General features: G+C 45.6%; 1 protein-coding gene across 1 annotated transcript in view; it reads right to left on the reverse strand.

The window, feature by feature from the left end:
- Positions 1-24,869, reverse strand: part of ADGRB1 (adhesion G protein-coupled receptor B1) — a 365,002-nt gene that overhangs the window by 120,718 nt on the left and 219,415 nt on the right. Inside the window, exon 18 of the mRNA XM_084847946.1 lies at positions 12,931-13,099. Within this exon, the coding sequence (XP_084704072.1) occupies positions 12,931-13,099 (169 nt within the window). The remainder of the gene's footprint in view (positions 1-12,930; positions 13,100-24,869) is intronic.

Genomic DNA, 24,869 nt, shown 5'->3' on the forward strand with positions numbered 1-24,869 from the left:
ACGGCCCTGGCCGGCAGCTCCACGGAGCCACCATGGAGCAGAGCCGGTCAGGGAGGATTCTGGGGGGAGGGACACAGTTCCTCCCCCCCACCGCGAATCACACCTGCAAAAAGGTAAGTGACTTTCGTACATCCCTACTATTGAATCTGGCCCCCCAAAGTCCACAGGGGATTGGATCCCTTACTTGCATGTCCAGGAGGATTCCTGGACGAATCCTCTCTGGCTGGATCCTCCCTGCAGGTCGGCTCCAGAGCGGATTGACTGAGGACGCAAATGACGTCCTGGACGTAAAGGCCTTAGTTTAAGGTAAATGCAACCATTTACGGCTGCATTTACCTTAAACTTTGGAGCTGGCTGGCACATCCGCAGAATCGCCATGGAGCGGAGCTGGCTGCCAAGGATTCTGGGGGGAGGGACGGATCGTCTCCCCCCAAGGGCGGATTCCCCAGCGGAGCAGTAGGTAGGGAATCCGGCCATCCCTAGACACAATCTTATGCATATTTAGACAGAAAAAAGTTCCCACAACTCCCAGCATCTCCCAGGCAGCATGGCAAAATGGAAGGATGGTAGGAGTTACAGGACTTTTTTCTGCCAAAGTATCCATAGGATTGTGCAAAGTAAACAAACTAACTTGCTAGCTGTTGACACACAGACTGACCCCCTAATAAAATTCTGTTGGTCTAGGGCTGGAGTGAGTGTTCTTTATGGGAATGTAGTACCAATCATTGGCTCTGAACCAATCTTTAATCCGACCTTTACCATGGCTTTTCACTAGCATTTGTTGCAGTCATAGGATCACAGAATAGTAGGGTTGGAAGTGACCTATAAGACCATCAAGTCCAGCCGCTGCTCAGTGCAGGAATCCAAGTCAAAGCACCCCTGACAGAAGGCTGTCCAGCCTTGTCTTGAACGCCTCCAGTGTGGGAGAGCCCACCATCTCCCTGGGTAATTGGTTCCATTGTCATATTGCTTTAACATTCAGGAAGTTTTTCCTGATGTTCAGCCAGAATCTGGCTTCCTGTAACTTGAGCCCATTGTTCCGTGTCCTGCATAAGGATGTATGAAACACTTAACTGGCTCCGCACCGGGCAATCCGCGGTGGGGGGGAGGTGCTCTGTCCCTCCCCCTGGAATCCTCCCCAGCTGACTCCACTCCATGGCAACTCTGCGGAGCTGCTGGCCGGGGCCACCCGCAGCCGGACATCCAGCTGCTGGGCTGCACAGGAACGCAAATGGCAGCCGCCGTAGCCGCTGCCATTTGCGTTTGTGTCTTTTGCCATGATAGGCTATGTATATATTTATGTAGCCTATTATGGCAAAAGACAGGGGTGCAAATGGCAGCCGCTATGCCATTTGCGCCCCTGTCTTTTTCCGTCTTAGGCTATGTAAATATATACATAGCCTAACACGGCAAAAGACACGGACGAAAATGGCGGCGGCTATGGTGGCCACCATTTGTGTTCCTTCTTATTGCCGTGATAGGCTATGTATATATTTACATAGCCTATCACGGCCTCTGCAGGGACGCAAATGGCATCCTTGCATTAGCCCTGATGCTACGTAAATACTTCATCATTCGCAAAGCACCGGCGAACAGCAGCAGGTAAGCTCTGTTCCACGCGCATTTCGTGGGGTGGGGGGTTTCGCTCCACCACGGATTTCGGGGGGCTGAATGTGCTGGCATTTGGCCTCCCTGGAATCCGTGGTGAAATTCTCCGCCATCCCTAGTCCTGCACTCTGGCATGATCGAGAAGAGATCCTGGCCTTCCTCTCTGTGACAACCATTCAAGTACCATCCTCTCTCACTCAGTCTTCTCTTCTCAAGGCTAAACATGCCTAGTTCTTTCAGTCTCTCCTCATAGGGCTTTGTTTCCAGTCCCCTGATCATCTTCGTTGCCCTTCTCTGAACCCTCTCCAGTTTGTCTGCATCCTTCTTAAAGTGTGGTGCCCAGAACTGGACACAGTACTCCAGATGAGGCCTAACCAGTGCTGAGTAGAGGGGAACTAGTACTTCCCAGGATTTGGAAGCTATGTTTCTATTAATGCAGCCCAAAATAGCATTTGCCTTTTTTTGCAGCGAAATCACATTGTTGGCTCATATTCAGCTTGTGATCTACCACAATTCCAAGATCCTTCTCGCCTGTAGCATTGTTGAGCCAAGTATCCCCCATGTTTTCTTTTTCCTGAGTGCAGAAATTGACGTTTATCCCTATTAAATTTCATTCTGTTGCTTTTAGTCCAGTGCTCCAGCCTACCAGGATCACTTTGAATTTTGTTTCTGTCTTCCAGGGTATTAGCTATCCCACCCAGTCACTACACGCTGTTGGCTTAGGGATGTATGGACTGTGTGGAATCCATTCCGTCTGTGTTTCGCAGATTGTCAGGCGCCTTTTCTTCCACCATCCACTCACAGATGGATGCAAATATTTTTTTTTTCATCATGCGGAAAAATACGCAAATAATTACGTAAGAGGTTTCGCAGGAATTTACATAATGTACCTTAGTACGTAACATTTAGCATATTGTCCCCCATTCCATTCAACTTTTCCTCTGCAGAAACTTGCATATTTTCCTACAAATAAATATGTGTAAATTTTGAGAATGCAAAAAACAAATAAACAAAACCAAGCACAAACCCACACACAGAAGTCCACGGACTCTGCACTGCCCAAGGGGGGTTACTCCACAGTGGACTCTGCAAGTTGGATTCTTAGAAATCTGAGCTCACTTTAGTCCATCTCCAGTTTCTCTAGCAGCACCTCTGCTTTGTGAAATTTGGTCAATTCTTATAAAAAAACAAACTGAAACTAGGGACATATGAAAAAAGAAAAGTTTCAGTTTCAGTTTTGATGAGGATTTACCCAGTTTGGACCTGATGGACGAAACAAAACTCAGATGCAATCTGTGGTCAAAATCCATACATTTGTGAGCTTCCAATATGATTTCCAGAACCCAAATATTTTTGACAGCATGCATACATTTGATAAACGTGCATGACAAATGTGCATTCTTTTGAAAAATGTGCACAAAACAGTTTTATCCACGGGATTAAATGAATGCATTTCAAAGATGCACACAAGGGATGCATACATTTGGAAGAATATGCATGAAGATACACGCACATTTCCATGTGAAAAATAAAAACAAAAAGGAAGATCATTCACAATCCGATATAGGCATGAGATAGAACGAGCTTCAAGGTGGAATTTGGAGAACTTTGATGAAGATGAGGAGCCCATTGGGAAAGAGACAATTTTGTTCCCTTGTTCAGGATACACCCAGGACATGAGCTCCATCACCCCGCTCTCATTATGCTATTTCCTATGAAGACTGTCACCTGCCCACCTTTCAATTCCTTCCCAGGGAAGCCCTTTGCAGAGCAAACCAGCTCTGCCTCCCACCTCTCTTAAACAGGAGACTTGCTGCCAAATTGTCATGAGCAAAGGTGGCTGCTAGGGTGAAATTGCCAGAGGGAAGAAAAATTAACAAGGCCTGAATGAAATCAATGTGGTCTCACAAGCTGACAGCCTAGCAAGCTAATTACTACTGGGGTGCTTTAATCAATGCAGAGAGAAGTACAGGGTAAACCAAAAGCAGCGACAATGTTATTTACAAAGGCAGGGAAGGAGGCTTGCTTGGAGTAGTGCTTGTGAGGGTGTAATTTCAGCCAGCTGAGTGGTCTTGAGAACAGAACAAACAGACTATTTAAAGCAGCCTTTCCCCACCTGGTGCTGTCTAGATTGCAACACACTGGATTTCTGCCCATTGGCCATACTATCTGGGGCTGATGGGAGACGAAATCCAAGCCATCTGGAGGACACCAGGTTGGGGAAAGCTGGCAGAAAGCATGGAGTTGCATGCTGAGATGTGTTGCCAAGTGTTTTAGGATCTGCGCAGACTGGGGATAGGTGTGCCATGTTCTCTATGTAGCTCTAGAGGGCATGGCTCAAACATAGCCATAGTTCCTCCAGAGAGGGTTTTCTCCAGTTCTTTTGGAAGTGGGCAGCTCCCAGAGAAAGGGGCTTTTCAGTGATTTGGTTTTTCAGGGAATGATACTGAAAAGTAGCAGGAGTTATTAAAAATAGGAAGTAGGCACTAAAGTGCTGGGGATAGCTGGCCTAATAAGAATGCCCCTTTGGACATATTAATATGTTGACTGGAATGTTTTAGGGTACAAAGCAGTGTTAGATACCCAAGACTCATCTACTGCCTATATTTCCCATAGCCAGGAATAGATTTTGTAAAATCCGTTCTGGCTGCATTTCACAGATTGTCAGATGGCATTGGTCATCACCTGCTCATTGATGGAACTGGATTTTTTTTTCAAATTTCCCAAATTTGCACAAATTCACACTTGTGCAAATCTGCACTTGAGCAAAATCACACTTCCAAAAGTGCACAAATCCCTTCCCCTCAATGCACATTTTCACACTTTAACCCCTGGGGTAAATGCACATTTTTGGCCAGTGTTTTTTAAAAATTATTTTATGTATTTTTAATGACTAAATATGAATAAAATTCTAGAATTTTTTTTTAAAAGGTCCACAAGTTCAGGAAAAGTCAGTTTGCTATGGGGTTGGATTCATAGAAATCGGAACTCATTTGATTCCATTGCAGATTTCTCCAACCTCTCTAGTTTCTGATACACCATCTGCTCATCTTTCCTTGACTGTATGTCCACTCCATACCATCCTTGACAAATTATGCCCTGCATATACTGAAAAGCAAAGTATGGTTGCCAACTTTTCAATGTCTTTCTGTAGGCATTAGCAGGTAAAACAATTGAAAACACAGCTGCAAAAGCAAGTAGAACAATTCTGTGGCCTCCCCCACAGAAACTCCCCACCCACCAGCAGCAGTAAGTAAACATTTACTTAACAGAACAAAATAAAAGAAAGTACTGTATGAAGAACAATGATCTAAATCCAATCCAACAAGAGAAAGAGAGAGATGTTACATCGTCACAGTTTACCATAAGTAAGAAAAGGGTTAATCCAACCAACTTGGTGTATGTGTGGAAACAGCATTGTTTCGACACAGACTGCACATGTTCAGAAGCCTGTGATCAGTTCTGAACTTGATAGTGAATTCATACAAAGGTGGTCCAGGCTCATTAAAACTGAGAATTACAGACAGGGGAAGTTGACCAGCGAGCCAAATGATTATGAAATTTGTGTGTAAGGTATTTTCCACTTTCCACTGTCTATCCCTGCTCTGTAAGGATGTATAAGAATTTGATTTGTGTTCACAAATCATGTGAACATGTCCTGTTTGCAATCCTGTGAGCAGAGAGCACATTTTGGAGAAATGTTAGCAAATTCCCAATTTTGTGATCACATTCAAAAAGTGTGTATCTCCCCCACCCCCGCACATTTTAAATGTGCAATTTCCCTGTTGAACAAGCTGAAAAACAGGTCAAAAATCAAAATGGGAGCAAGCTGAAATGAGCTTTGAAGTGATTTTCAGAGAATTTAGGTGAGTTCAAAAATTGCTGACTCTCCCATTCCTACCCCTTTCTCCATTTGAACAAAATATATTTCTAGGATATTAAGGTGGCAGGTCTTCCAGAGATGAGAGAACAGATTTCAGGACTCGATGGTCTTATAGGCCCCTTCCAACCCTACTATTCTATGATTCTATGGCACAAGTCCTCCACCTCTTAATGCTTAGAAGAAAGGAGGACTTTGTCTGCTCTGTAGGATGCTGATCACAAGGGATGGTAACCCTCAGCAGATATTTTCTAAGCTTCCAAGGATTGAAGACTATGGTTCAGAATGGAGCCTGTAATATTGCATACATGATGGCCTTACACCTTCTATTTGCATAGGATTTGATTTTCAGAAATAGAGGAAGTTGACAAAATGGCGACTCCCTCGAAGAGGCTGATGGTGTGCATCCTGAGGGTCCAGGGAAGGAGAAGGGGGCTCATGAGGTGCAGCGGAGGCATTGGGGGGGGCCCAGCCTGCTTCAGCCATCTGAATCCTGCTTCAGAACTAGAACCTGAAGTGGGTTGGATAGGGCCCAAAGCTGCCGAAGCTTCCTGAAGTGGGTTGGGACATCCTTGGAAGCTCTGAAGCCACCTCCAAGACAAGTCAGGAGGTCCCTGCACAACCCTATTTTGTATGCATTGTTTTGGGGGCATGACTGTAATTTGCACAAATAGTGATTTGCACAAATGACAGCTGCAAATTGCCTGGATGTCTTTTCACACAGAAGGTTAAATGACGGAAATTCCACCAGCTGGCCTGGCTTGTTGCGCACCGAGTCAGGCCAGCTGGCAGAAGACAGAATGGCATCTGGGGCCTGAGCCTGACAAATATTTGTCAAGCTCCACTCCCCAACCGGATTCCTCTGACATCCCTACCCAGAAGGCCTAACTGGGTGGAAACTAGGTAGGAAAGGGTTTCAAGAGAAAGATGAAACAAGTCTCCCTACCCCCTAGATACAGCAATTCACAGGGTGGAGTGAATGGGGGGATGGGCTGGGTGGGGACGTGTGAGAGGGGGCAGTCACCAAGAAAGGCTGTCTGTCATGTTCTCATCAAATGTGCTTCCAGGGGTGGTGGGACATAGAGAAGGGAATATTGTAGTCCTGCTTGTGCAGACAGTTATCCCCAAAGCACCAACAATCCAATTTACTTTCCAACAGGATATATATGTGTGTGCACGTGCACGCATGCACACACACATGCACACGCACACATCCGCAAAAGTAGGAAAATCCTTAAATTGTGTGGGTGGATTTGCATAGTGCCTTCTATGGTGTATGCATTGCTTTGATTTCTGAATAATTTTGTTCAAAGACAACTGACACCTTGTGCTGAATCAGGGCTTGTTCTAAAATATAATCTCAAATGCCACCCCAAATCTAATCAGACCCCCCCCCCCAGATGGTCTAAAACAAATAGTGTTGCAGGGATGTAGCACCCACCAGCCAGTGGGCCGAGTCCGGTCTATGAGGCTCCTCCAACCAGTCCATAAAGCTCCTGGGGTTCTCCAGGGGATGGGGTTTGGTCTCCAAGCCCCACCCTCTGGACGCAGGGGCCAAATACCATTTCAGAGAAGCTCTCAGGGACTACATTCCAGCGTGGGGGGGAGGCAAAAGCAAAAAGGGTCAGAGCCAGAAATGCCATCATATCAGGCCATTTTAGTTTAAAGCTCCTTCTGCCAGCAACTAAGCCTTAGAAGAGGCATTTCAACCTTTTAAAATGGGAAAATACTGCAGAAAAGCCAGGAACCGCCATAGGATTGGTAGTTGTGGGAAAGGGGCAGGGCCAGGGGAAAGGGGCATGGCCATCTGGGAAACCCTGGAGGGCCAGATTTGGCCCCCAGGCTTGAGGTTCTGCACCTCTTCTTGAAGGATCCCCCCTCCCCCAGGAGGGCATTCCCACTCTTATCTCTGATCTAAGATCTGAGATAAGAGCGAGATGTAGTGGCTGGGACTCTGCTGGTGGCGGGAAGAGTGGGGGTGGGAAGGCTGGGTGCCGTAGAAAGCCAAAGGACTCTGCCTGCACTGGGAAGAGCAGCTGCTCTTGGTGTGAGCTTATTCTCTTTGTGCAGCGCACAACGTCCTTTGGGGTGCCACCACACACCACGTGAAGCCAGGGACTCCCGCCAGTCCCTTTCTCTGTGCCTCTCCAAACATGGGGGGGGTCAGGGGGTGGAGAAATGCCATAAGGGCATGGGGCCATGCCCAGTGATGTCATCAGGCCTGGGGGGGGCTGATGGGGGGCAATTTGCCCCCTCCTTGAAATGGCCTGTACCCCTGTAGTAACGTTTGGATTGGAATCCGCTTTGTAAGCAAGGCCATTTACTTCTATGCCTTTCTTCCAATGCATTCAATAAAACTGACACACTGGGACTGTCGTACCAATCATGTTACATGATCAATCAGTCAATCAATCAATACATCCACCAAATGGTCCAATATAACAGATCTGCTTGCCATGCTTAGAATTGCCAAGATACGACACTGTTGAGAATGTGGAACACATTACAACCAGCATCCTCCTAGCACTCCTAATCCAATGTGGTGTGATGATGGGTAGAGCGTTGGATGGACTGGGGGATCTGGGCTCAAACCCTGATTCAGCAATGGAGCTTACCAGGCAACCTTGGCTAGACACAGGACAGCCTGAACTACCTCATGGGGTTCTCTGAGGATTAGGGATGTGAGAATCTGCCAATGGCCTGTCTGGGGGATGCCCATCGTGGGAAATCTGGCCCTCTTGGGGCTCAATGGGTTTCCCCAGAGCCCTTGATGTGGCGTGCAGGTTTCAGCATATTCTCTCTCTCTCTCTCTCTCTCTCTCGATGGCAAGATACGCAAAATGTCTCTACAATTTGCATATCTTGGTCAAATTACGGCTGTGATTAGCACATTTTACACAATTTGCAGCTGTAAAATGTTTACTTATATGTAAAATGTGGCTGCGATGTATGCATAACTGAGCACTTTACAGCTGCAAATGGCATAAAATATGCTTCATTGACTACGCTAAAGCCTTTGATTGTGTGGATCACAACAAACTGTGGCAAATTCTTAAAGTGATGGGAGTACCAGACCACCTTACCTGTCTCCTGAGAAACCTGTACGAGGGTCAAGAAGCAACAGTCAGAACCAGACATGGAACAACCGATTGGTTCAAAATTGGGAAAGGAGTACAACAAGGCTGCATATTGTCACCCTGCTTATTTAACTTATATGCAGAGTACATCATGAGAAATGCCGGGTTGGATGAATCAGAGGTCGGAATTAAGATTGCTGGGAAAATTATCAACAACCTCCGATATGCAGACGATACCACCCTAATGGCAGAAAGCGAAGAGGATCTCAAGAGCCTCTTGTTGAGAGTGAAAGAGGAGAGTGCAAAAGCTGGTTTGAAACTCAACATTAAAAAAACGAAGATCATGGCATCTGGCCCCATCACTTCCTGGCATATAGAAGGGGAAGAAATGGAAGCAGTGACAGATTTTACTTTCTTGGGCTCCAAGATCACCGCAGACGGTGACTGTAGCCATGAAATTCAAAGACGCTTGCTCCTTGGGAGGAAAGCTATGGCCAACCTAGACAGCATAGTCAGAAGCAGAGACATCACCTTGCCGACAAAGGTCCGTCTAATCAAAGCTATGGTTTTCCCAGTAGTAATGTATGGCTGTGAGAGCTGGACTCTAAGGAAGGCTGAGCGCCGAAGAATTGATGCTTTCGAACTGTGGTGCTGGAGAAGACTCTTACGAGTGCCCTGGACTGCAAGGAGGTCAAATCAGTCCATCCTAAAGGAAATCAACCCTGAGTGCTCATTGGAAGGACAGATACTGAAGCTGAAGCTCCAATATTTTGGCCACCTAATGCGAAGAGAAAACTCCCTGGAAAAGACCCTGATGCTGGGAAAGACTGAAGGCAAAAGGAGAAGGGGACGGCAGAGGATGAGATGGCTAGATAGCATCACGGATGCAATGAATATGAACTTGAGCACGCTCCGGGAGAGAGCGCAGGACAGGAAGGCCTGGAGTGCTATGGTCCATGGGGTCATGAAGAGTCGGACACGACTGAACGACTGAACAACAACAACAATGCTAATTACAGCTGTAATTTGCCCAAGATGCCAAATTGTGGCTGCAATTTGCATATCTTGCTGTTTTTATGGGGGTGGGGTGGGCACACCAAAATCCATGAGCCACACTGGGAGTCTGCTGAGGATTCCACAGGTCAGATTCTCAAGAATCCAACCTCATTCAGTTCTGTCAAAGATTTCTCCAGGATCCCTAGTGAAGATAAACTAGGACAACTTACATGAAGGCTGCCCTGAATTCCAAAGAGGAAGGGTGGAGCAAAAATGATTTAAACATATACATATATTATAATTATTTACATGTTACAATCATACAAAGTCCAAGCATTTGTCCATTAAGCCCACTGCTGTCTACTCTGACAGGCAACAGCTCTCCAAAGTCTCAGGCAAAGGTATTTCCTATTGTTTGCTGCCAGATCCTTTTAACTTGGGATGTATGGCCCAATCCTATGGCGCACCGTGTAAAAGCCGAAATAAAGATCACCTTCCCCTTGCAGCAGTACAACATCGTAAGATGTAGCAGGTCAGGGATGCAGCGAAAATATTGCCATTATCCAGGCTGTGCAAGCGGGAAAATCTATTGGTGTTGTGTAGTATTATATCCAGCATGCTTGCATGAGTCAGAAAGTGTCCAAGATTGGGGTGGGGGGCAGAGGAGGAGATGGGGTGCCTCTCTAGGCTTAATTCTGTTTGTCTCAGCAGGAGCAAGAAAGGTCCTCCCCACCCAACAATAAAACATCGGAACTGTACATTCCAATGCATTAATACAAAATGCTAAATATTACCAAGCATCCACATCTAAAGCCAAAACAAGCAATGAACAAGCAACTAATACGCTGGCTGGCTTGCTGTCATGCAAGCCCAGAGGTCCCTTGTTGCCCAACAGATGCAAATTAATATTGTGTTGTTAACAATAGACCAAACTTATTGGATGTGAAATTCTCCTTGTTTCTGTTCTGTTGCTTTGAAACTGGATGACAAAAAGGATTTGTCCAAAAGGATTTCAATCCAAAACACTGACATTTTCTGGAATAGATGTATACATTTCTATGATGTACTGGAAGAGGAGATATAGGCTGCATTATGGATGTAATAATGAACTATGGAACAAGCCACAGATGGGGAGGGTGAGAGTTGTACATTCCCCCTCTTCCCACGTCTGGAGTGGCGACATTGAGGAGTTTGGAAGTTTTTGCTTTCATTTTTGATTAACCACATGCTAACATTATGCCCAAACCCTCAACTGTGGTTAATCTAAACTATGGTTTGTTGAAACCAAGAACCAAGGTTTGAAGGTGGCTTGTTTCAAGAAACCACAGTTAGGATGAACCATATTATATCGGAGTTTGGACATTGCAACAAGTTGCAGTGGATGAAAAATGGAAGCAACACCTAAGCTTTCCATCTCCTTGAAGCTGCACTGGAGGGGGGCAGGGAAGCATGCAAGCCTGATTCCTGTAGTTCGATCCTGTAACGATAAACTCAGCCAAACTCAAGGTGGGGTGAAAGCGAGAATAAAGAGGATAGGAGGGGTGGGTGAAGTTTAAATTGTGAATGTAGAACCAAGACGTTATGTTCAATTGTGTAAAACTATAAATTGCTCTGAATCCTAACAATATCTGTCCATCCATCCATTCACATGCAGAGAAAAAGAGAGACTGAGGGTGGGTGGGGGCATAAAGGAGTAATTAAACAGAAGGAGAGAATATGGCCATTTTCACTGTTCTCAGCCAGACATGTCATAGACCCCCCAAGGGGGGTCTCCCTCACTCTCAGTACCCATCCCCTTTAATAATGCTGTTTCCCTCTAGACCTAAATTCCTAGCACACGTTTTGTATCCTGGAAGGCCGTTGATTTTGGAAGAGGGTTAAAATTTGGGCCTCAGGCTCAGGCGAGTGTAGACAACACTGCATTTTTAAAGCCACTTCAGTGCAGATGTTTCCATGGCAACTAGTGGACCAAATACATTAGTGTTTCTAATAATAAACCAAACCTTCATCTTGGAAAACCTGCCTTCCTCAGGAACCCCTCTTCCTCACCCCCCACCCCCATGATCTTCCCTTACCCATCCTTTCCTGGGATGAACGACTCTGCCAAGAGAGGGAGGTGGAATGAGCCAGTTACTGGAAGGGCCTTGCAAGACCTAACGCCCAAGGTGATGGGCAGCAGACCTTGAGTGAGGCACAATAGGTGGGACCAAAACCAGAGTCAACTCAAGCACTTTGAAAAAAGGGGGTGGGAGGCATAAACAAAGCCAAATAAAATAAGGATATCATTGTATTCATTTAAAACAAACAAAACAAACAAAAGCAAAGTACAAACCCAATTCATCAAATGCCAATAATTCACACATTCTAACCAATTTCCTTCTCTTTCTCTCTCTCTCTCACACACACACACACACACACACACACGAGTTTTGATGACTATCTGGCTATATTTTCTAAGAATATTTTTTCTTCTTACTTTTGCAGAAATATCTAAGGCAGTTCTTTGACCATAAATGCACCCCTTTGACCCCATTTTGAGGCGCTATTAATGAGGGATCAAAGTAACCGGAGACAAAGCCACAAGACCCAGGAACCACAAAGGCTGCCCCCTAGGGGGGTCTGAGATGATTAAGAAGGCTGCGGGCTGGATACCAATGGCCAGCTGCTGAGAAAGAGTTGAAGAACTGACAACATTCCTGAAAGGGCTCAACTAGGTACCTAACCCCCTCCCCCTCCGCCACTCTTTCTCCACTCCCATTTGTCCCTCCACTCCTTCTCCAGGATTTCTATTCAAATTCACAGTGCAACTGCAAGGCCTGAGCCCCAATGCAATCGAAGCAACAGCGCTCACACCTCCTCCATCACCCCCAGCAGAGGCAACCAGCCCAAACTGAATTTGACATCAGTGGGGAAGGGGTTCGGACAGGGGTGCACACTGGCCAGCATCAATGGAAAAGGGTGTTTTCAGACTGTCCTTAATGAGAGACAATGGTGGCGTTTCAATGCAGAAATGGTCTTGAGCTGGTTGATTTGCTTTATTGTTATCTAGGTCACAGATTCTCAAAGGCACGTGAAAATTGCCTTGTTAACATGATGGTACTTATCACAATGCATATATGCAGAACAGTTGACCACACAGTATCCTTTCCATACACACACACACACACACACACACACACACAGGCACGCACCCCCAGCTTGGCAATCGCCTGTCACGCTGAAATGCCAAGCGCTGGACAATTTTCTTTGCATCTTCCTCTCTCTCTCTCCTTCTCTCCCTCTCTCTCCCCCTCTCCCTCTCCCCACCTCCTCGGCATACGCCAAGGGTTCGTTCCATCGGTTGTTCAGATGCTCCATTGGCAGCACTTACCATTTCAGCACTGAGCTGGGCTAAGATGGCGAAGGTAGAGATTCTGTCACACAGGCATTTAGTTCGGAAAGGATCGACCGGGACTGTTCGGCAGCCACGCCAGGACCAGGCACCAAGCTGAGAGGAAGAGAAGGAGGAGGAGGTGGTGGAAGAGGAGGAGGAGGAGGGTCTGTGAAGGGAGGGAGGGGGAGCACAGTGCAGAGAGAGCAAGAGAGACAGAGGGAGAGACAGACACACACACATACAGGGAGAGAGAGAGAGAGAGAGAGACAGACAGGAGGGAGAGAAGAAAACAAGCATCACCAACAAATTGCCACAGAAAAATAGCGCAGCAACAGCCCCCCCCAATTCCCACTGCACACATGGGCCTCCCCCCTGCATTGTATGACACCACTTCAGTGACATACACACACAACTTTTTCCCAACACCTGGAGCATCAGCCCAATACTCTTCAACGGAGCACAAACACAACCTATCCTTTCCCCCTACTGAGCTACAACAAGTGACCCATGGAGCCCCCCTTTGAAACAGATGTTTCTTCTCCTTTCTAAAATATCTTCCCTGGGCACCTCTGACCCACAATTCTCTTCCTCTCACTCTTACAAAACTCTCCCTGATGGGCTCAGAACTTCTCCCCATGATGAATGTCCCAACAATGACAGACTGAGTCCTCTTATCCCATGGCTACAGAGAAAGACCTTGCTCTCCCAAGTGTAACAGACAGATGCACAGACACAGCCTTCTCACACACACCTGGAACCTCACCCCCTGGCATGCTCACTTTTTGCTCCGCAAGGATTACCTCCTTATCCGATGGCAAACATTTTCTTTCTCATAAGTGCCACACGCAACCCAGCCATCTGAAGACCTTCACTGACATACACACTCCTTCCTCCCCCATGCCTCTCACTTTCTGTAGTTGCAACAACCTCAGTGTTCCACACACAGCTCTCTGAGCATTTTTGCGAAGACACTTGCTCTTAATGTCAGAAAACGCCCCAACGCTGACACATCGCCCTTGCCACAAACAATGCCAGGCAGACACGGCTCTCCCGCCCACAGCTACCTCTTGCTGAAACACACACACAGAGATGTCACCCCCTCAGTCACAGCTGTCCACACACCCACACCCGTTCCATATTCAGAGGGCCGTTTCACATGCTACCAGGCAGAAAACGTGAGTTTGCCGCTGCACCATGTACACTCATTAGAAGGCTGCAGCCAGTCTTGGCTCTCCGATGAAAATGAGGCACATGTCATTCCAAACACATGTTTGTCTCCTTTACACATTACCTGTTTTGCAAGCAGAAGGTTCCAGGTTCGATCCCTGGCATCTCCATGTAGGGCTGGACATATTCCTGCATGACCCTGGACAGCCACTGGCAGTCAGCCAGTGTCGACAGTACTGGGCTAGATGGACCGACGGTCTGACTCAGTATAAGGCCGCTTCCTAAGTTCCTATGTACCTTTTTTGAGGTTCATTTTAAATGCATCACATGCACATCGCATTCTGTGGTGCATTTTTGAGGTTCATTTTAAATGCATCACATTAAATGCATCACATTCTGTGTGAAGTGGGCCTTGTGCTCCGAGAACAGAGGTGTACAGCCCCCTGAAATACCCCCTCCCTGATTATTCTATAGTGAAAGAGCCATTTCAGAGGATGATGGGGGGGGGGTATGTGTATGTGTTATGGGTATGTGTGTCTCTCTCTCATGCAAACTAATTCTGGATGAAAAGAAATGTGTGCCAATGGAGACATTCTTTGGATTGGATGGGACACTTAACTTCTCCATTGGCACACATTTCTTGTGATTCAGAATATCTCACAGTAACACACACTGAACTGCAAAAACAACAGCTGTTAACCCAAATCTTTTTTTTTCTGTCTCATTTGCTCCCCTTTCTAGATCCTCCTGCATCCACCACACAGAGCACAATGCTCCCTGCTACTTCCTGAACTCCCAAATAACACACCATTATCCCACTTCCTGCATCATCACAAACTCTCCTGCTGTTATCACTAGCTCCACACAGTAGCGTCCCCCCCCCCCCCGCACGATTGTATGGATCTTTGGACAAAAAATGTCTTGCAACTCCCAATATGTCCCTAGGATTTATGAGAACTTTGCTTCTATTCATCAAGCCTGTGAACATGTCCTGTTCGCAGCCTCAAAAGTGAGCACAAGAACCTGTTCTCTGAAAATGTTCACAAATCATTGAACAAGTGCTCATGTTTGAAAAATACACATTTTTTGCCAAAAAAGGAGTTAATAAATGTGCGTTTTTTAAAATGCACAATTTCACACTTTATGGGGGGAAATTTGTGCAACTTTGCAAAGATTTTGCACAGCTTTCCTAAGTGTGTGAATCAAGTAGAGATGAGCATTAAGCTGATGTTTGGAGTACCTTGGTGAACTCAAACCTCACTTGTTGGCCCATCCTTAGAGTTATCCATACTGGTTGGGGCATGCTGGAAGTTGTAGGACATTTTTCTGTCTAAACATGCATAGGATTGTGCCTTTAGATAGCTATATGTATTTCACCAAGCTGAAACATTTAGCTTAAAATATATTTTAATACTCTGTTGTTAGGTTTCCATCCATCCATCCATCCATCCATCCGTCATCTCTCTCTGTCTGTCCCTCATCCTCTCTCTCTCTCTCTCCTATCCATCCATCCATCCATCCATCCATCCATCTATCTATCTATCTATCTATCTATCTATCTATCATCTATCTAACTATATCAAGAGTATTGTGGTTTTGCGGTAGAGATAGGGATGGATGGGGACCTCCTCCATCTGGGTTCACCAGGCACCCGCCCAGCCCCTGCTCCCACTTGTGCATCCCTGGACCCATGCTCAAGCCCCACGCTGGCTTGTCAAGCCACCTCCACTTATCCAGGCCTCATCCACCTCTGCCAAAGGATGCGGGAGAAATCTGCCACAGACTCAAATGAGGCTAGATTCCGAAGAATCCGACCTCTGGAGGCCACGGCGGACCAACCTCACTCACCTTTGGGTCTGGAGGAGTTCCCGCAAGGTGGCTGTCCGGCTTCCTATGAAATGCGATACGCTAATGGCAGTTGCCATTAGCTTATCGCAGGAAAGTTACAGCCATAAATGGCACATTGTATGCCATTTGTGGCCGTAAAGCACTTACTTTTATCTAAATACAGCTGTAAAAAGCTGCAATTTAGGTAAAAGTAAGTGCTTTATGGCCACAAGTGGTGTAAAATATGCCATTTACAGCTGTAATTTACCTGCCATAGGCTAATGGCAGCTGCCATTAGCATATTTTGTTTTATAGAAAGCTGGAGAGCCACTCCGCTAACTCCAGTGGATGTGGCAAGGCTATGGAGGACTCTGCAGGCCCCCAAGCCATCCGAATTGCCCTGTAATGGACCCCCCTCCCCGGACTGGACAGTGGAGGGTTTATACAACCCTACTCTGCTGTGATTGCCATGATGTTTTGAAAAAAAACCATGGCGATCACAATACTGCGCACATAGACTTATATGCAAAATGGTGCCATAAGTCTCGCATATATGGGTGATTCATGGCGCCATTTTGCTTATACGTCTATGTGTGCAGTATTGCGATCACCATGTTTTTTCAAAACATGGCACTTGCAGCAGAGATGGATGTGCCTGGGTAAGTGTGGGTAGCTTAGTGAGCAGGGCGAGGGGGTTGAGCAAGAGCAGGGGCCTGGCAGGAGTGGCTCAGGGGCAGCCCAATTAAATCCCTGACCGAGACAGGGCCCGCACCATCCCTAGGTAGACATTCAACAGGATGCCGCTTCACTGTACAAATATAATCATGCAAAAAGATGCACCTTTTGAACTTCTGGCTGTCATGTGACTATTAAAGTCACAGACCACCGACCAGAAAAAGGTGGACTCTTTACCCATCTCTCTCAGGCCCGTGGATCAAAAATGAAGCACATGAAGTTCCCCAGAAGGCCACACCCACTCCCCCTGACACCGTCCCCTCTTCCTGAACCAGAATTTGCTTGGTGCCTTCCTAGATTTTGCACCTTTCCCTCCATTCTAAAGGCTTGGGGTGGAGAATAAGAACTTTAAGCTAAAATTAAATTGAGATATTTTGGCCCCCTCCTTTTGGAATTCCCCTCCCCCTAGAGCTTTGCTGAAATTAAATTCAGCCTTTGACAGCCCTGAACAAGAAATTTCTATTGTGTATTACAAAAACAATTAAAAATGCAAGCATTAATAAAATCAGCAAAACAAGCTAAAAGAATGCAGAATTGAAACCAATTCAAAGACCTGAATAATAATAATAATAATAATAATAATAATAATAATAATATCATCTCTACCTATTTGTGGGCACAGAAGTTGGGGGCACTATTTCATCAAATATCTCCAGAGGGGTAAGGCTCCCCCACCCCTGGGGTGAATAATATAGAGGTAAAATTCTGTTAAGTGCCCTACTTTTTATAGGGGTGTGACAAAAAGAAATATCTCATAAATTTCCTCAGAAAAAAATGCCTTTTGAGAAAGTGTGGCTTGGCTCTGTAAATATAACCTTCCTTATATAGCATTTTCTAGATCACACAGGCTCTTACCATACAAATATACACCTTGCATTATCTCCCTTCTTTCCTTCCTCCTCCTGCTTTTTGCCTCACCATCATGGAACCTTTTCTCTCTTTTTTGGTGATATATTCTAGTAACTGACACTTTTTATCTTTCAGGGAACATGTCCCACATCAGCCCTGAATAACTGCCATGGGATGCTTGCATGTCACTGAGGACTGCGAGACATTTTTTTGAGGGTGTGTAGTCAAGTACTGCCTAGGCCTCTTGAGTCTCCCAGTTTTCTTGTGTGACTTTTGGCCAAATGAGATGACGTGTCTGGAGACCCCCCACCCCTTTTAAAGGCTAAATTCAGCTTTCCACTGCACAATTGGGATCAGGGCCATGATGTTGAGACAGGGTAAGTTAACCGTTCCCACATGTCATTGAACATAAGAACATGAGAAGAGCCCTGCTGGATCAGACCAAGGGTCCATCTAGTCCAGCATTCTGTTCACAGAGTGGCCAACCAGCTGTCAACCAAGAACCCACAAACAGGATATGAGAGTAACAACACCCTCCCACCCATGTTCCCCAGCAACTGGTGTACATAGGGTCATTGCCTCTGGTACTGGAGGGAGCACATAGCCATAAAGACTAGTAGCCATCGATAGCTTTCTTCTCCAGGAATTTGTCCAACCCCCTTTTAAAGCCATCCAAATTGCGCTGATCTGAATTTCCCACCCACCCCAAGCTTCTGTTACCTAGACATATAGGTACCATATGCTTAATACCACCTCCATATCACTTGTTCATGGTCGAAATTAAGTCACACAGTAACTTCTAGTAAAGATGTTGAACCTCAGGCCAATGGGCCAAATCAGGCCGACCCAATCTAGCCCTCTAGGATGCACCAGATGGCCCACCCCTTCTACGGGCACCACCCCCTTCCCCCTAAATGCTTACTGTTTGGTGGCTTCCCTACTTTTGAGTAGAGTTTCCCCATTCTAAAAGACTTAGGAACATAGGAAGCTGCTTTATAATGAATCAGACCTTTGTTTTTTCTTGCCCAGTATTGTTGACCCTGACTGGCAGCAGCTCTCCAGGGTTTCAGGCAGGATTCCTTCTGAGCCCTACTCAGAGAAACTGGGGAACAAATCTGGGACCTTCTGCATGCAAGAGATGTGAGCTAAAATATGATGCTATTTTGGCCCCACCCCCTCTTCCACTGCTGGAATGTGCCCCTTGATAATTTCTCCAAAATTGGACCTTGGGCTGAAAGACGGTCAACACACCTGGCTTTTAGATGTGAGAAAACAAACAAACAAACAACAACAACTATAGAAGACCGGACTGTGGACCTCCTGCAGTCTCCTCTAAGTTGGCCTGGAGGGTGTGCCCCTAACTCACAAAACACCCCTGTACAACTGCACATGACAGGTGAAGATCTACCACGGATTGGACATCTGTCTTTCAGGGGTGCTGGTCTTCCATTACTCATCTTCTCAGCAAGGAACCCCTCATAAACCTATGAGGAACCCTATGGTTTCCTTTGAAAACCACCAGTATATGCGAATATGATAAGTGTGTGTGTGCACACTTGGGAATCGAGTGTGTGTGAGAAGTGTGTTTTAAAAATAAAGCAAAAGAAAGGAGGAAGGGAGAGGAGAGGGGAGGGAGGGAGGGAGAGAATGAGAGAGAGAGAGATTATGGAGGATGGGATGGGTATTGTCAAGATAGATGGGCTCCTGGGAGGGATCGAAGCATAGCAGCTAGCAGTGAAGAGAGGGTAAGTCCTAATCATATGCAGTACTAAACATCTACTGGCAGGCTGAGGGCATAAGAAGAGACATGACTAATGGGGTGTGAGAGACTACTCTCAGTTCATGAGTAATGCATGTGGGACAAGAGCTCTTGGATGGAGAGGGGAGTGATTAGTTAAAGCCAATCCTTAAAGCCTTGTTGTCAGGTCTAAACACATTTGTAATGTTTTAAGGAAGCCAACGTGTGTGTGTGTGTGTGTGTGTGTGTGTAGAATTAGAGGTAAGTATGCTGTACTTGCCTCCCCCCCCCACACACACACATGCACACACACAATTCAGAACTTAAGGAAGCAGTGATTTGAAAATCCCCATCTGAGTGAGGCAGGGGGGGAAAGATCCAAAGAAGCATGTATCCCATACTGCCATTCTGAGTAGGTAGTTGTGGACAGACATCCCAAATACAGCAGCATTTTGTTCAGCCCACATGGATTGCTTTCCAAGCTCTATGAAATTACCATGCCGTACGTGGCAACTTGATGTCATAGACAACACCACAGTGGGTAAATGTGGCTGGGAAGAGTGACAACAAAGAAAAGTGGAAAGGGTATTGAGTGGAACAATGTCAAAACAACACAGATTTGTTCTCAATAGCGATGAATGAATCAGGCCACATCTGGTCTATGTCAGTTTTGCATGTATTCAATAGGGATGGTGTGGGTGCCCAACTGGGTCTGGGAGTCCATCAGACTCCCATCCTCACTCACCACCCCCTCCCAAAGCCAGGTCGGCAAGCTGCCACCCCTGCTGCACCAAGCTGCACCAAGCTGCACTTACTGGAGCCATCCGCTTGTGCCCAACAGCCATCCGTCCTCCTTTCAAGCTGCCATCTTTCATACAACATGCAGCTCTATATTTTAATATATTTACTGTTGTGCAGAAGGCAGCTGTGAAGGGTCATTTTCACAATGTTACAGGCCTGCAATGTTGTGGAAATGGCCCTGTATGGCCACCATTATGCGCAACAGCAAATATATGAAAATACAGAGCCCCGTCTTTCATGAAACATGGCGGCTCGCATGGAGGAGTGGGCAGCTGCAGAGCTCTCCCCAGCAGCATTCCGAGCCCCCTGGGGGCTTGCACAGCCAGGCTCCCATGGGCAAGTGGCAGCTGCTTGAGCACCCACCAAGCACGGACTCTGGTGAGTCCGCCCATCCCTAATATTCGGTCATAAGCCTGTTCTGTCCAATTTCCACATCAGCTTGCAATTTGTTTGTTAAAAATGAAGACAAAATGCATTTGCTGTCGTACACAACTTTCCCTCATGTATGCATTTTTTACAGACCTTGCCCTAATATACACATTTTTTGAGAGGCACTTTTTGAGCTGACAGCTGCATGGTGAAATCTGGAGGATTTTGCAGTCCGAACAATATGTTCCAATCTGTATATTAGTAGAAGAAGTGTGAATTAGATTGGCCTGCTTAAAAATGCGGACTGAATGGAATTCTCCCCCAGTACTAAAAAAATAGCAATTCTTCCCATCTAAAACATGAGTAGAGATGTCACAGGGGCTCATAGGCTTGGAAACATGCATCTATGCTGGAGAAATTTGAGATGAACTAAAATGAGCTCGGATTTCTAAGAATCCGACTTGCAGAATCCTCTGTGGAGTGCCCCCCTCAGGCTGCATGGAGTCCGTGGGTTTCTGAATGATCTTTTTTACTTTCCTGAAATGTATGCATATAAAGTCATAGGAAAATGCATAAGTTTCTGCTGAGGAAACATTGAATGAAATGGGGGACAATACGCTAGATATTACGTACTAAGGGAAATTATGTAAATACTTATGTTATTATTTGCATATTTTTTCAGCGTGACAAAAAAACCCCATCATCCATCTGTGGGCAGACAATGGAACAAAAGGCACCTGACAATCCACGAAACACAGACCAAGAGGGTTTTACACAGTCTGTACATCCCTACATGCATCTGAGGGACTTGAGATGCTTGCCTCAAATACAGGGTGAGCATTATAATCCCCCAATTCTTCTTTGGCTTGGATGTTAAGATAAGCAAAGAAAACAATTCAACTGCTTCTCCCCTCCTATGCACCCAACTGCCAACCCACCTCACACTCATCAGACAGGAAACTATGTCTCCCAGATGTGCTTGCACCTGGCACACTGCATAGCACCACTTCTGGTACAGGATGGAAAGGGAGCAGAGAGTTTAGTCCCTTTCTTCTCCTTTCCCATTTGTCACTGCATCCAGAGAAGCAAGAGACAGTTAAGTGGGCAGAGGTGGGGGGATCCAATATGGGAAGAAGGGAGAGGGACTGGCTGTTGGGTGGGCAGGACAGACGTCACTATAGCAACAACCCCAGAGGTCACTTGATCTCCATTCTTTCACAGAGAGCATAAATTGCCTTGTTTGGATAGTCTATCAGGTATATTGTCAAAACCATCTGTGAACTGCTAAAAACAAGAAATAGTACCCCCGTGAAAAACAAGGGAGAGGTATAGCCTCGATTCTGGGTTTGCTTGTGTCCCCCCCCCCCATAGAGGTCTCCAAATATTGGACCTTTTCTTTCTTATTCATGGGTTTCCCAGAATATATTTGTGTTTCTATTTATAGGAAACGTACCCAAGATGCATATTAGTCCTAGGAAAAAACAGTGCTACTTTTGGATGTTGAAATGGCTGGGGGATGTGTTTTCTGGGGGGACTGCTGAATCCTTTCATGTAGATTGTGGATACTCCTTTGCTCTGTTTTAGAAAAATGCTCAAAGTGCACATGGGCACAGACACTGTTGTCTTCAAGAGAGACAGGGCTGCTGGCTCTTGCCAGTGGATGTCTGCTGTTCCCCTCCCCAATCCCCATCTCAGAAGGCAATGGTAGTGCTGCTGTGCCTTCTGGGGCAGGGGATGGCTGACAGCACCTAACAGTAGCCAGCAGTGTTCTCTTCCCTGGAGAAGGGGAGGAAGAGGCTTGGCATGCTTGGGATTGGAAAAGGCAAATGGGAAAATTGTGCAAAATGAGCAGCCATTGAACATGAACATTGTGCAAATGAATTCCAAAACTGTGGGGAAAAAATCCCATAGACTAAAGCGTGGGTGATTTAAAAGTTGTGCATATTGTGTATGTTTTGCATTTTTCAAAATTTGTGCACTTGGAGGAAGTTGTGCATTTCAAGAAACTTGCACATTTTGAGAATATTGTGCATTTTGAAAAAAAGTCGTGCATTTTTCAAGTGTATATTTTGGAAACACGAATGCAAGCTGGGGAATTTGCGAACATTGAGCAGGGCATTGCATTGCCAAGGGATTTGTCAACTGAAATGAAATTCTCATGTATAGATAGCATCACATGACATCATTTTTGTGGGGAATAACAAACCCCTTTCTCCAAGCACCTAGCAGCTGTGCTGTCAAACAGTCTTCCGAGTTGTAGTTTTACTTTTACAGTGGAAAAAGGAAGTTAAAAGAAAGAAAGAAAGAAAGAAAGAAAGAAAGAAAGAAAGAAAGAAGCCCTCAGGACCAACTCATAATTAAAAGCATCTCTACTCTTTCTTCCTTCCCACACACATGAAGGTCACCAGATCCCCTCCACACACACACACACACACACACACACACGTCTTCACCAGAAAGAATGTTCTAATGATGGCAGGGATCATAAATTTTATTTATTTATTTATTTATTTATTTATTTAAAACATTTGTATCCAGCCCTATATCGTTAGATCTTATGGTGGCAGACAGACAGACAGATAGACAGACAGATCATATTTTCACTCAAATGTATTTTTGCTCAAAATTTGAGTTTTAAAATATATTTCAACATTTCCCCCTCTTTTTTGAGACAAGAACTGTGTTGTCTGATCCACACATTAGTATCACTCGAATTTGTAATGATCAGATTCCTTAAGCATTGCTAGTCAGCAACCATTCTACACTTAAGTCATAGAATCATAGAATCACTCCAGATGAGGCCTAACCAGTGCTGAGTAGAGGGGAACTAGTACTTCCCGGGATGTGGAAGCTATGCTTCTATTAATGCAGCTCAAAAGAGCATTTGCCTTTTTTGCAGCCACATCACATTGTTGGCTCATATTCAGCTTGTGATTGACAACAATTCCAAGATCCTTCTTGCTTGTAGTGTTGTTGAGCCACGTATCCCCCATCTTGTAACTGTGCATTTGTTTTCTTTTTTCTAAGTGCAGAACTTGGCATTCATCCCTATTAAATTTCATTCTGTTGTTTCCTGCCCTGTCCTTGCCCTGCGATTGATGCTGGTGTGACTTTCTTCAAATGCAGTTTCTGGGACAATGTGCCATAGTAAGAAGCAGTATCACTTGGACACTGGGGATATGGAGAATTAAGGGCTCTGCTCAGCTTCAGAGATGAAACCACCACCACTCAGAAGTGAAATCACTCTGTTCTTCTGGGGTCATTCTCCTCCCTTCACAGAGGTTAGTCAGATATCTGGCTGGGATCCATCTGCCAGGTTGATTACTAATTCAGAGAGCAGGAGAAGGAGTCAAGGTTAATTCTTCTCTTAAGAATTCCCCAATGCAATTTTCATGTGCAGCCTTGGCAGTTTCAAGCCTCTTTTTGCACCCTCAGGAGAACTGAGCTGCCTGGTTAGGTTGAAAAGCAGAGGCCCACATGAAAATAGAAAGGATTTTGCAATTTGCAGCGCAGGCGAGTTTCAACTGCACACCTCCTGGGGGGGGGGGGTTGCTAAACCTTAAGGATACATCTGGATGCTCTGAGGACTGAGCAGTCTCTCGTGCTCTCCTGAAGTAGCTGAATTGCATCTCACACCTGGGTGGGTTTCTGTTGCATCTCAAGTCAGTCTGCAATAGGTACGATGGAGGATTTCATCTGGTCCACATTTCTAACTGAATTGACCTGATTCACACTTTACGGACTAGTATGTAGACTGGAATGAAGTTACCCTTTTGTTTTTGCACTTCTCCAAATGTTGTGATAACAGTTTTGGCTCAAAAAAAGAAGACATATTCGAATGTTATTTTAGGATGAAGCATGTACAAAACGTGTGTTTAGGGTAAAATGCATACAAAAATGCAGAGTTGTTTTGAAAATGTATGTTCAAAAACCATGCAAGTGTTTGTGCATTTATAAAACACACACACATCCCGATTGATACAGAAATGGGCAGACCAGACTTAGGGAGAAACAAACATGAAACTGGCATGGATTGGGAACTCATGGGTGGTGTAGCCCCTTCCCACCACCCCATCACCTTACATGTTTTGAAAATGGGAGGCTGGCAGCCCCTAATACTCACAACTAGGGGAGTTGGGGAAAATTCCATCTGGCCTGCATTTTTAAATGAACTGTCCAAATTTGCACTCCCCAGACTAACAAGCAGATCTGAAACACAGTCATCCTTTGAATTGTGCACTTCAAGTTGGGCGATGAGTTCCCAGCTCAAAAACTGTCTACAATTGTCTACAAATGAGTCCTGTGGCCCTCAATGAGTCCACAATGAATCTGGTATGATTTGAACACATGTCTGCCAACCTTAGGGATGTCTTGGGCCTTCAGCTGGGGGTCGAGGCCTGATGAGAAATCACTAGGGCTGTACGAAACACTTACCTGGTTTTGTCCAGGG

This window comes from Heloderma suspectum, chromosome 4 (assembly GCF_057233095.1).
Source record: "Heloderma suspectum isolate Gila_16-S chromosome 4, 16-S_ref, whole genome shotgun sequence".
In the NCBI taxonomy this organism is placed as follows: domain Eukaryota; kingdom Metazoa; phylum Chordata; class Lepidosauria; order Squamata; family Helodermatidae; genus Heloderma; species Heloderma suspectum.